The sequence below is a fragment of the Leptonotus elevatus genome, chromosome 1 (assembly GCF_054856555.1).
Source record: "Leptonotus elevatus isolate MCC_2025b chromosome 1, RoL_Lele_1.0, whole genome shotgun sequence".
Lineage (NCBI taxonomy): Eukaryota > Metazoa > Chordata > Actinopteri > Syngnathiformes > Syngnathidae > Leptonotus > Leptonotus elevatus.
The window spans coordinates 3,687,582-3,701,520 of record NC_141239.1 but is presented as its reverse complement, the minus strand read 5'-3'; the positions used below and the strand labels follow the sequence as shown (position 1 = coordinate 3,701,520).

At 38.2% G+C, this 13,939-nt stretch overlaps 1 protein-coding gene across 2 annotated transcripts in view; it reads left to right on the top strand.

Moving 5' to 3' along the window:
- Positions 1-13,939, top strand: part of LOC147180417 (receptor-type tyrosine-protein phosphatase N2-like) — a 92,219-nt gene that overhangs the window by 20,513 nt on the left and 57,767 nt on the right. For both annotated transcript variants that reach the window (XM_086071445.1, XM_086071454.1), the window contains one exon: positions 2,563-2,642. In XM_086071445.1, coding sequence (XP_085927571.1) covers positions 2,563-2,642 — 80 coding nt within the window. The remainder of the gene's footprint in view (positions 1-2,562; positions 2,643-13,939) is intronic.

The following is a 13,939-nucleotide window of genomic DNA, read 5'->3' as shown; positions in this document are numbered from 1 at the left end:
GCGGGATGAATGTTTGTGCCGCATCACTGCCAGCCGCCGCAAATAATTGTCACTTTTTTTTCTCTTCTTATTTCGATGCTTTCGTACACGCTTGTTCGCAAGCTGATTTTCTTGCGCGGGGCTGCCGTTTGCGCTGGAAACGATTAAGCCGAGCTCGTCAACGCTGATTATTTTGGTCGGTCGGTGGCTCTTTCCACGGATACCAGTTACATTTTGTTAGCATGACTGCTAAACTACATACGTGTGAAAAAGTTAAAAGTTAAGCAGAAGAAGAGTGAGAAAAAATTTGTTAAAAAGCAAGTGTCAATAACTACATAAGTGTTAAAAAGAAGAGTGTTTAAAATGAGGAATGGGGAAAAAAAGTGTTGATAAGAAAAGTAGTAAACTGATCAAAAACATTTACGAAAGATTGTGTTAATAAAAGGTTTTTGTGCATAAATGTTAAATAATAAGAAAAGTATTAGTTAGGTGTGTCAACATTAGCGAGTTAATTTATAGTTCTGATAATGCTGTCATCAATGTCTTACAAATGCAATTATGACATCTAGTGGCAGAAAAATGACCAACACAAATCAAAATCACACTCGTTTTTTGACAGTACATTGAATCTTTTTTATTTTACCTCAATTTTAAGAATGACTAGACGATTTCTGCAGAAATTGCGTGGGAATGCTGAAAGCTAAATGCTAATAGCTGAATGCGAAGCTCAATGCTAATAGCCGGATGCTAAGATGAATGCTTAGGAAGTAAATTGAAAGATACATTTTGTGACAATTACAAAGTGTTAATTGTAAAGATAAATGGAAGGAAAAAAAACACTTGAACTCGGGAGGCGTGAATTTTTGAAGAAAAAGTGGAACTAATGATATCCAATGGAAAAATGCAAAAAAAAATGTAAACTCCCTCAATAGCGCGATGAAATGACTAAAAGATGCAGCCATATTACTATTAGTTTAACATTTCACCCCCCCCCCCACACTTTTCTGTTAACAAGAGTATGAAAACTTAGAAAAAAATGGATTGTACATTTTATTGTACATTTAGAACGGAAATAAAATTTGCGATGAATCGTGAGTTAACTATTGAAGTCATGCGATTAATCGCCTGACAGCCCTAGCATTAGTAAAGTAAAGTAAGTAGAACCTGTTAAAAGTACTCGAAGAAGAGAAATGTGTGAAAAAGTGTCGATCATGAAAAGAGTTGTCAAGGTACAATATTAAAACAGTAGTTTTAAAGAGAAGGAAAGAAGAAAATTGTTAACGAAAAGTGTTCATTCTAAGAATAATGTGAAAAGGAAGAAACAAAAAGAGCAAGCAAAGAAGAAACATGTCAACAAAAAGAAATGTTTAAAAGGAAAGCTGAGAAGAAAAGTCTACAAAAGAAGAAAAATGTGTGTTAAAAAAGTGTAAACAATTAAAAAGAAGAAAAGTGTAAAAAACTAAGAAGTTAGTGTCAACTAATTTAATTAAGTGTCAATATATTTTTTTAAGAAGAAAAGTTTTTTAAGAAGAAAAGTGTAAACAAGAAAACAGTTAAAAAGAAGGAAAGGTGAGAAGAAAATGGTTTAAAAGAAGAAATGTCAAGTGTTAAACAGAAGTGTCCAAAGAAGAAAAGCGTTTAAAAAAAAAAGAAAGAAGTGAAACTAGACAAAATGTAATTTCTGCAGAAATTACGTGGGAATGCTGAAAAGCACAAAGATAAAATTTGAATGCGTGTGCTTATGAAGTAAATTGAAAGATAAATGACTTAAAGTGCTCAAATATGGTCCAAGCGGGGTTTGAACCCGGGTACCCCTTGGTGGAAGGTAATTGCTCCAACCACTGAGCTCACGTGACTTGCTTGAATTCATGGCTAATGTCGTATTTATTTTGAAAAGTCTCACCTGATGCTAAAAGCTAGCATGCGTTTAATCATTTCAGCATTCACACAATAATACGTTTTCAGAAGAAGAAATGCATAAAGAAAGTGAAAAAAGTTGGAAAAGTGAACCCGTGACATAACGCGGGCGAGGATGTGTGGGGACCCCGGTGCCTTTCACGCCGTCGCTGCGGATATAAAAGCGTTGCGTAGCCATCCGTCTCACCGCGGGGGATCGTTTGAGCGGCAACTACGGCGGTTGTGAAGAAAAGGTTGCTGTGATGGAGCGGCCGACCACACGCACGCACACTTTTGCTGGCTTCTGAGTTATTTGCCGCCCGCCGCGGAAAGTGCAAAATGGCCACTCCCCATCGACCAGGACCACCACCAAGGCTGTAAAAACACGCTTTTTTTGGGGGGGGGGGGGGGGGGGGTTTGTGTTGTGAGCAAAACTTAGAGTTTGAACAAGCTTTTTTTTTTTTTTTTTAAAATAAAGTAGCAAAAAATATTTCTGTGTTTTGATGCCATTTATTGGATTGAAGTCACAATTTCCAACTTGACCACAAGATGGAGCAGTTACACTCATCAATTGTGATCAATTCATATTTGCTTTGTTGTTGTTTTTTTTGCCCTTATGAAAAAGCAAATATTGATGACCTAATGGAATCTTTGCAATTGAGTATTTTTTTTTTTTTTTTTTGTCAGGGTGGTGGGCCCTGCTGTCACCTTCAAAGTGAAACACAACCGGCAAAACGTCAGCACGGCCGACGTGGCGCGAGTGGCTGGTAGGTCAGAATATTGATATCATTTGAAAAAATCTGTGAAAATAAATTCAATTATTGTGATGTGCGTGTGTGTGTGTGTGGGTGTGGGTGTGTGTGTGGGTGTGGGTGTGTGTGTGTGTGTGTGTGTGTGTGTGTGCGTGCGTGTGCATGCGCGCGTGTGCGTTTATTTTGAGGAAATAAAAGTTCTGAACGATCCGAGAGCTAAACGTATAGGGATCTTTTTTGCTTATCTCGGTTCAGAAATATCCATAGAGAGAATGAAGAGAAGAAAATCATTGCGTAACAGCAATGCAAGTATGAAACGATAATGTAATAATGTAGTCATAATAGCAATATGGCCCGGTGGGTGGTGTCTGGTCGGTGCTGGATTTCACCTTCCTTGGTTTTCTTCGGTCCCCTCGGGTCTCCTGGTGTTCGGTTTAGGTGAACGGTATGAGATTTTTTCTAATAGGTTTTTGGTGAGCTAACAAATACACGCACGCACGCACGCACGCACGCACGCACATACACATACTCACCCACATACAAAAATAAATAAAATAGTATATATGTATATATATATATATATATATATATATATATATACATATGTATATATATGTATATAATTAAAAAAAAATATTAAAAAAATAAATAAATAATAGCAATATAATAAGATAACAATGTAATAGGAATGTAAGGATCAGTAATAACGCTATTATCATGTAATGTAAGTAAGGATAACATTATAGTATTATGTATGTCAACAATGTAATGACGACGTCATAATATAATCATTTAAAACGGATCTGTAAACCGTTCCTTTGAATCTTTAAAAAAAAAAAATACTTTTTCACTTTTTCTAAAATGTTTCTGTTATTTATTTAGATGTTCAATAAACAACATTTAAAAACTATGTAATGTAGTGATAATGCAATGTTATGTAATAATGTAAACCAAATGCAAAATGTAATGTAACAATAATGCATAACATCATGTATTGATAATGTAATATTTTAGTAATGATAATGTAATAGCTATTAAAATAATGTGATCAATATTTACAATGTCATAATAGTGATGATATCCCATTTAATGATAATGTAATAGAAATGTCATAACGTAATGACAATGTAGTGTGATCATGAAATAACGATGTAATAATGTAAAAACACTAATAAGTAACAAACAATAATTTCAGATAAGGTAATAATTTGAAATAAACTTTAAACTAGAGCTGTCAAACAATTTTTTTTTAAATCAGATTAATCACATCTTAGAATTTTGATTAATCACGATTAACTGCTTAGTAAAAAAGGCTTTTTTAATCAAAAAAAAAATTCCCGCCAAATTTGAAGAGCACCAGTTATGTGTTGATTCTTTTGACCTTTAACGTTATGAGGACGTCTTCAACATTTTTGGAGCCACTGCTTACGCTCATCCTCTTTTTCTAACCAGTTAATTACTTGACATGAACAAATATTCTAAATGTGATACGCAAACATTTATTAAATGCTTTACTTTAATGCATGTAATTTATGTTTATTGCTCAAACACAACCCGTGCTAGCTTAAAACGCAGCCATCCGCTGTCACGCTTAAGGATAATCAATTTTCATAATTAATATGATTAATTAATCAGTTAACGCTTTAACTTTGACAGCACTACTTTAAACCAATGTAATAATGTAAAAATAATGTAATAGCTCTCACTTGATTTAATGATATTCTTTTAGCAATGTAATAATAATATAATGAAAATGTATTAATTCAAAGATGTTGGTAATTTACTGAAAGCACTATTTGAGGTGAAAGCTTGCATTTGTCTTTTCATAGATGTGTCAAATCGTGGAAAAATGCAAATAATCATATATGTCATGTAAATGAGTGAATATTAAATATGATCACTTTCAACGGTGACCTTGGACGCACCCTCGGGGGTTAAAGTTAATGAAACCGCTGCCATTGTTGGGCTCCACGGGGGTCGTGGGCAGCAACGTGCTGACCTCATATTGGGGAGGGGGCAAAAGGGGGATACCGTGGGAACGGGCCCTCGAGGGTAGCCTGGAGGTCAGGGTCAGGGAAGCAAGCGGAACATTTAGCACTTAAGGCAGCTGAGGGGTAAATACAAGCAATTTAAAATCTGCATGTGAGTTACAGGGTGTTATCTTTGTCCACTTGGAGTCGCCGTCGTCTAGCCATCTGTGACTTTGAATGTGTGTAGCTCATAAAGGCCCGGTGAGTGATGTGGGGGGTTCAGTCAACCTAGAACATTTAATAAACAACAGACATAGAAGTAAGACATTGATTCTTTTTGCTCGCGAGGAGAACCTCCTACCCGCTCTGAGGCACACTTTTTATTTTTTTACAGGGCGTTCCCTAGTTACACTGCAGTAGCTGCTCTAAAGGGAAGGGGGGCTCACAGCAGCAACACTAAAACCATAGCATTTATGAGTCATTGCGCAGATAATAATACAGAAGTCTTTGCCTTCAACGCTCCAACAACAATAGAAATACTGCAATTAAGATAAAAAGATTAAAAAGAAAAGTAATTTTTTTTACAGACACGATCTTCCTTACTATTCTTATCTTGTGATAAGAGCACAGTTCCTGTTCTGCAGCTGCAGAATAAGGAGTCATGCTCTTTCTCACGCTCTTCTCTTCTTCACAGACAGACTTCATGATTCAAACAAGGTTATACTGCTGAATAAATAAATTATTTGCAATACTATAAGAGTAAATATGGGATAACTTATGTACATTTATTCTGACAGGCGACCGCCTATTAAAGTACGTTAAGTTGGCTGCTGTTGGCTCAGGATTGCGACGAGCTGCCTTCAACCAATGAAATGGCGTCCATGTGTCAAAAATTATTGTTGACTCGGCAACTTTGGGTCTCGTCCCAGTGGCTTCATGGATGCTGCCAGTCCGACCTTCAGACTTGATCAAGCCAAAGTCAAAATGCCAAATGTAATTTCCGTCCCAGTAATGTTTCATCTCGCCCACTTTGCCTCCTTGTCGTCCTCGTGTGCATGAAGAGAAAATATATGCGCAACAAACGCCGTCAAATTGTCATTGGCTCCCCTTGTGCGGCGTTTGAAGACGGCCAACGTCGTGAGACCTTCATTTGAGAAGGAAGAATGGATTTAAGGTGGTGCCTTGACATCAGCCAGTGACCTGGCTGACAAGTTTTTTGAGATACAGGTCATTGTTTGGACTATGGTGAAGTCGACAGCCTTAAAGTCTGCTAGCGTAATGCTAACGCATAATGGCAATCACCGTAGACACGCTAATGAATAGCATCTATGCAGTAGATATGTAGGTTATAACTAGAGCTGCAACAATTAAGCGATTGCTATTTTGGTAATCGATGCGTTGCTTAGTGACCTTGTTCAACTTGAAATGATCGAAATTCTTTTAATTTCAGCCGCTCAACAGTAACATTTTTGAGATTTCTTTTGTCTTCCGTGAATGCAAACTGATTTTGTTTGTGTTCAATACAACTAAGACATTAGCAAATATTTGATTCCTTTTTGGAAAACAATAATCAACATTTTGGTCAAATTTCTGACGGGTGTTTCAGAAAAAAGTATCAATCAATTCTTATCTTTGCACTTTCTTCTGTACTGTAATAATAATTACAGTAAAATGTTCATTACATAAAAGCTAACGTAAAAACCTTGAATTATTTTAGCTAACTTTTTAAGAGGGCCCGGGCAATCAATCGGCTGATATCAGGAATTTACATCTGTTTTTTTGACAATCTTCGTCCCCCGCGCGCGCACTTTTGCACAGTAGAACATAAATAAGGCAAAGATTAAGAAGGTAAAAAAAATAATAATAGTAATAAAAATAATTTTAAAAAATTGTTAAAATGATACTATAGGACATACATTTGTTGTCGTAAGACACATTATTTTTGTTGTGTATTTTTCTTGTAATGTTATTCTGGAATCTGCATCAGTCCCAAAATCGTGTCAGCCTAAAAAAAAAAATCCCGATTATGCGTAAAAGTTTAATTACCGTACTGTATTTTCCGGACTATAAGTCGCACTAGGCCAAAAATGCATAATTAGGAAGAAAAAAACAGGCATAAGTCGCACTGGAGTATAAGTCGCATTAAGTACTGTATTTTAACGGCCATAAGGCGCACTTAAAAGTCTTAAATTTTCTCAAAAATTTACGCTGCGCCTGATAATGCACCTTTTGTGCGCACCAAATTGCTGTTCGGTAAGCGCTCCGCTTGACTGACTGAGCATTTCCGCGGACACATTGCGCATATACAGGAAATGTGGCCCTGGTTGAGGACTGGCAGGCATGATGAGAACCAACCCCGAAAGAGTCAACTAAAAGATAACGCCTTGGTGCTTTCACTTTAAGAAACTGCCACCTATGGTGATTATAGACTGGGAGGCAGTGGAGCGAGTTACGCCGCAATTTGTGAATGGATTGCGCATACTTCGGCTGCTAACGTGTCTGCTTGCACTGTTGTTGGAACTTTTGCAAAAGCCGGCATTATTTCTGAGGAGCCGCGCGGTAACGAGACTGGCTCAGATAATGATGAGAGGGAAGCTGGCGTTTTTGATGGAGGACTTGCCCAGCTGTTCATTTCGGATACAGAAGATAAGGACTTTGAGGGATTTGTGGATTAGGATTGATCAAAAGTAACAATAGTACTTTGTTAAATGCTTTATATCCGGCTCAAAGGACCAATTTAAAAAGTTATGGGAGAACCGCACCCCCACCAGGACAAGTGAGAAGTTTATAGATAAATTGACACGGACACTCAGTGAGATACTGGCAAGGAGAAATGAGACCAAGCGTGAATTGGTGCAAATCTCTCCCGTCTCTTCTTGTACGGGAGTTTTTATCAAAGATCACATCATAAACGTCGAGTACATAGAAAACATCGGAGACTTTTTATTCAACTGAGAAAAACATGTTTACTTTGACCACATCCGCACCTCCCTTCGTCCTTGGTTCTCGGTTGTGGTCGGTTCAACCTGACCTGACCAGAGTCTAATAACCGCTAGTCAGTGCACAAACTTGGTTACCCGAGTTGTAAAAAAAAAAAAAGTACATTACAATTATACAGAATATATGCGTGGATATATGTGTGAACTCTTTTCTCACTTCAATGAAGTACAACCCAACTCAGTTTTGCTCCCGCCGCCATTTTCAAAACATGCGCGAGCATGCTTGCTAGCAAATTTATGCTAGCGTATGTTTTAGCGTGAAAACACGCTACCGTATGTTTCAAGATAGCATACGTTTTACAATGTCTGCGTCCAATAGCACTTTATGTGTGTGTGTTAAATACAGAAATGTAAACCATAACTGAAGACTGCGCCTTATAATACGGTGCGCCTTATGGTCGTGGAAATACGGTATATATAGTAGTACTATAAATAAATAAATAAATAATATAAATCTAGAGTGCCCTCTGGTGGCTGTCTGTGAAATTATATTTCCTGGTATATATATTTTTAATATATGTCGCTTTAGCGCAACGAGTCTCAACCGTTTTTCAGTGACGTAACCCCTGTGAAATATTTTTAACCCCCTAACCAGCGCAAAGCATTTCAGATTGGGGAAAAAAACAACTTAAAAATAAAACTTAAAAGAGTGCTGTGCCTTCATTGTCTGATTTATTAAACTTTGGAATTCCGTTTGTATTGATGCGGTCTCTTGAACCATTTTAAAATAAAAAGGTATAAGTTAAATAAATAAATAGTTTGGTCATACATAAAGATTTGTGCGCATACAAATTATTATCAACATAAAGTGTCATCTTTTGGGATCATAGTAAAGCTCCGTTCTACAAATAAATAACCGAATTTTAAATAAAGTTTTCAAGTGATTGACAGGTAAAATTCTAGGTGGCATATGACAAGTTGGGTCAAACCATTCTGGTATGGGGGAGATGCGTTTTAAAATATATTTCAAAGTCTCACGTACCCCCTGGAGTGCCTTCACGTACCCTCGGGTACACGTACCCCCATTTTAGAACCACTGCTCTAGAGTAGAAGTCACAGGAACAGCCAACCTATGAAAAAAAGTGCGACTTACAGTCCAAAAAATACGGTATCATTTTTTTTTCAGCCTCAAATGAAAAATTTACATTTTAATAACTTTTGCAGCATTTTAGTCTACAACATCCATTCATAATTTCTATAGAAATCCTTTTTTTTGGGGTGTTATTAAATATGCGCTCAATCCAATTTTTGGTAAGTGAGTTGCAGCATATCCCTCCGCTCCACAGTGACAGTACGGCGTCAAGGTGCCTCTCGGCTTTATTATTCATAATCTCATTTCAATCCCCCCCCCGCCTGCCCCGCCCGTAATTGATAACGACGTAATCCCAGCAGGAAGTGGCCTGCCGTGCGCACTGAATCATTTCCATTTCTTTTTCACGGAGAGTAGTGGACGTGGAAGTTGGTAATCTCCTGGCTGCTAATGAAACGGCGGCCGTGATTAGCGGCGGCTAATGAATTAGTCACGAGCCGGTGGAGGTCTCGCTTCCTGTGACGTCACAAAGCAAATGTTGACATTCGCCGCTGTTCTGATGAGCTCGCCTGCTCGTTTTTCACCGTCCTGCTCTGCGCTTGATGAGATGTGGCGGCGGGGTGGACTGATTGGCTCCTCTCCAGGGCGCCGTCCTTGATTATCGCCGCACTCGCGGAGAGGACCCCCCCCCCCCACCTCTCTTGCTCTCATCCTCCTCCAGGAGCCACACATTACTCGCCATCTTTTTTTCACAAGGCAACAAAAACAAGTAGACATTTGCAAGAAATGGCGGAAAGGCTGAATGACAAAAACATTTAGGATAGATCATGTGGAATGATGTGGAATTATTTCGAATGACATGGAAAAAGATGTGCAATCGATGGATGGATGTTGGAATGGTTTGAATCGGTTGGCAAAATTAATCGACAAGTAATCGATTATGAAATTAATCGACATCTAATTTAATAATCGAGTAATCGTTTGGAGCCAATCGTTTTTTAATTAAAAATTGTCCAAATCCTCTGATTTCAGCTTAACAATTGTTCACTGATTTATGTGGTCCTTCATGAAAGAAGACTGATAATCTTCTGTGTTTAATCAAAATAAGACATTTGCAAACATCTGTTTTTATTTTGTGAAAAAATGACCGACCCGGTAAAAAAAAAAAAAAATCACTATACGAATACGATACAAATCACTGGTTAATAAACAGTAATCGGGATTTTTTTTTTTTTGGTAAAACACTTTTAATTAAAATGAATCAGATTAGTCAAATAATCGATTGAATAATCGAAAGATTAATCGATTCTAAAAATATTCGATTCACAGCACTACAGTCGGTCATTATATGTGGAAACGGGTGGTGAATGTCGCTGCTTGCAGCTCTAGTTAGGGCCCGAGCAACGACCTCTGAGAGGTCCCAATTGTTTCTGTTAACAACTCCTGAAAGGGGGATTACCACATTTGCGGTCCCTTCTCAAGATTTCTCATTTTTTGCCTGTTTTTTTATTGGTGAGTTTTTCCTTGCCCTCTTGTGGTTCGATTAGGGGATGTCGTTGCTATTTGTCAATTGCGGGCATGTGAAGCCCTTTCAGACTGTGTGATTAAGGGCTATATAAATAAACTTGACTTGACTTGACTTAGTCTTACCGGCAATCAATAGAGAATTTTTGGGAAAATATATTTAGAATTTTGCTGGCTGGCTGATTTTTGTGTTTGTCCATGTGTGTCTTTGTATGTGTGCCTGCGTCTTTGTGTGGTAGTGTCTTTGTGTGTTTGGGATTTGAATGTGTGTGTGTGTTTGTTTCATAGTGGGGCCAACATTTCGGGATTTCACAGAGTTGTGGGGCCCACCCGTCCATGTGGGGCCATTTTGCTGGGGCCCACAAGTTTAGACCTCTTTTTGAGGGTCAAGACTTGGTTTTAGAGTTTGGGGTTTGAATTGGGTTTTGGTTGAGGTTAGGGTAAGGATTAGGGGTAGGCCATCATTTTGGATGGTTGGGGTTAGGCGAAGGGGCTAGGAAATGCATTATGTCAATGAGATGGCCCCACAAAGATAGTAAAACACACGTGTGTGTGTGTCTGTGTGCGCGCAACGTGCTTGTGTGTACGTATTTATATACGTTTTTTTAAAAACGTTTTTTATGCTAGAGCCAACAGAAGGCTTTTGATGCAGCCTCTGAACTGAAGAGAACGGTTGAAGCAATGGTAGTTATTACAAAAACGACCAGCAGGTGGCAGCAGAGTATAAGAGATCAACCAGGGCCATGTTGCAATTAGCTATTTCCCCCACTATTCTAAACGGATTTGAGAACAACGATGAAACTTTGCTGTATTCTATTGCTAATTGCTGTAAAACGGAAATAGACGAAAGGAGGGACTCTAATCTTTCTTTTGCTAGCTTCCATGTTTTTATAGCAATAGAACACAATATTCGGTGGGCCTTGCGACATCAGTCACAATCCAGCAAAACAGCCAATGAGCGAAGGGGGTTGCTTCAGTGAAAATGGCTGCGAGTCAATGAGTTCATGACGGGAATTCTCACGAGAAATGTCGAGGCAATGTTTGGAAAAGTGATTACAATTTCCTACGCGCACACACACGCACACACACACACACTTGTATTTTGTGTGTGTGACTGCTTCGGTGGCAATAACATGGAGCTAAGTGTTGCATTAGCACCTTGAAGTGTAAATAGCTTCTTGTATTGCCTATGAGAGTTACATAACCTGACCGTGTGTGTGTGTTATTGGTAATCTCTTCTTCTTTGTCGCCCGGCCGTGTTTGCACTTTAATGTGCGTCTGATGAAAGACGTGTGTTGTTTTTTCAGCTGCTTAAGGTTCAATATCCTGTGCGGCAAACCCCACCTTTCTTTTTCTTCTTCTTCTTCTCGTGTGCGTGTGTTTTGCATCATAAAGAGATCTTTCAGCTTTGATATTATTTATCGGCGGCTGCCATTGAGAGCAGAGCAGCCGCTGGTCGAGATGAACGTGAAAAGATAATGCGTGCCTGCCTTTGAAGACACGATGAGTCGTGTTGCAGTGTGGATGCCGGGCCACCTGTTGGCGCCGTGGGGCCTAGTCATGACGGGCGGAGAAGAAGAAGGTGGAAGGAGAAATCTTGCTTGCGGCAATTGTTTGAATTTAGTTTATTTATAGAGTGATAATTATGAAATAATTCAAACACATAAGATTGATATTCTCTTGTTTTTGTATTTATTTAAATATGCTTTATTTTATTTTATTGTATTAATTCAAGCTGCAATATGGAACTTTTTCCCCCCAAAAATAACTTTAGAATAAGCTTGTTATTTGACCATTTGTGAGTGAAATGCCTTCTAATTAGTAGATTAACACCTTAGCTGTTCACAATGGGTACTCCTGCAAGCCTCTGGCCAATCGTTTTCAGACTGGAATCGGGTTCGAATTTCCCGCGCCCTGTCTGCGGATGTGACGTAATGTGCGTGTGGTGTGTATGTGAAGAATGGTATGTGCAGTTTAATTTTTCGTCAGCAGGTGGCAGTAGCGAATCGAAATGGAATATTCTACCATCAGTAGCTTTAACTTTAACGTAACATTCTATATATAAAAATGAAATACAATCAAATATTTTACAATTTTACAGCTTTTGAAAACAAAACTTTAAAATGTGTGAATTTATAACATTTTAAAAATAATTTGTTGAATATATAATCTTGATTACATATTTTATAACAAAAGATTCCCAAATTAATCTATTTTTATTTTTGTAATTTATATAATTTTATCCACCATTTTTTGCATTTATTAAAAAAATATTTTATCATTTTATTTACATTTCATTAATTTTTTTACATTATGAAAAACACTAAAAAATATATTTTCCTTGCTGAAAGTGTGTTCATTCTTTTATAATCTATACCGTTTTTCCTATACATAAATATTTTTTAAATGTAAGAAACTTAAAATGGTTTTAAAAATATTGTTTTTAAAGAATTATATAATTAATATAATCTACACATTTTATAATAAAAGTCTTTACAAACAGATGAGAGACTTTGAAAAAAACTGTCTTTTTTTGTGCAGTGTAAAAGGTGTTACGAGGAAATTCCCACTTTGTTACTTTTCACATGTACCAACAATGCTGCCAAACTTGAGTTTGATTGACAGTGTGAAAGGGCTACAAGAACGAGTTGCTCTCGTCCCCCCATTGTCTAGATTTCCTGTGTGAAAGGTATCAACCTTTCACACAGGAAATCTAGACAGGTTTGGCAGGCAGTGTGAAAGGGGCTTTTCCATAACACTGGCAGGTGGTTCTTTTCAACCTGCCAGTACCTTTCACACAGCCTAGTGAATCGGGAAATGTCTGGCTTTGACAGGCAGTGTGAAATGGTTTATCAGGAAATTGCAGGGTCACTGTGATGCCCACAATCAGTGTTGATACCATGCACATCGACAAGTGAATCAGGAAAATCAGTTTTTTTCCATGTCAGTACCTTTCATACAGACAAGCGAATCGGCGGTTTGGGCAGACAGTGTGAAAGGGGATGCAAGCAGTGATGAACAGTGTAGAAAGGAAATGTAAAAAAAAAAGAGGCAACTTTAACATGTGGAAGGGGCTACCAGAAAACTTGAACATTTTGCCCCTGTACCTTTCACACAAACCAACAATTCTGCAAAAAGTCTACACAAACATGGAATTACTGTGTGGTCCTTGTCCCTCCATTCCATGTCGGTACCTTTCACAGTGACAATCGAATCATGAAAAATCTTTTTGTGCAGGAAGCGTGAAAGGGGATACGAGGAAATTGCTGGGCCAACTTTGATGAACAGTTTAAAAAGAGCTAATAGGAAATTAATTTGCGCCCTTTGTTCCTCCTTTCCTTGTCAGAGCCTTTCACACATGCCAGCACCAATGGAAAAAGGCAACATTGACAGTGTTGAAGGGGCTACCAGAAAATTTGAAAACTTTGTCTCAGTGTCTTTCACATGAACCAACCCTTCCACAAAAGTCCAGGCTAACAAAAATTTTCTGGGTGGTTATTGTCCCTCCATTCTGTGTCGGTACCTTTTACGCAGACGAGCTGGTCTGCCGTAAAACTAGTGGTCACTGTCAGCATGGTGACATCATTCCTGGATTACACTCAGTCGCACTTTGAATTTGTGCCATTGCAGCCGCCGGCACTCCTGCAGGCGACAACGCGCCGGGACACAGGTTCGAAGACAGATGACATCGAGGCAGCTTTTTTAGATGTATTTTTTATTTTTTTATAGATCAAATCATTCGATCAGTTGCAGCTAACGAAGACCCGCAGGATGAGATGCGGCGCCGGT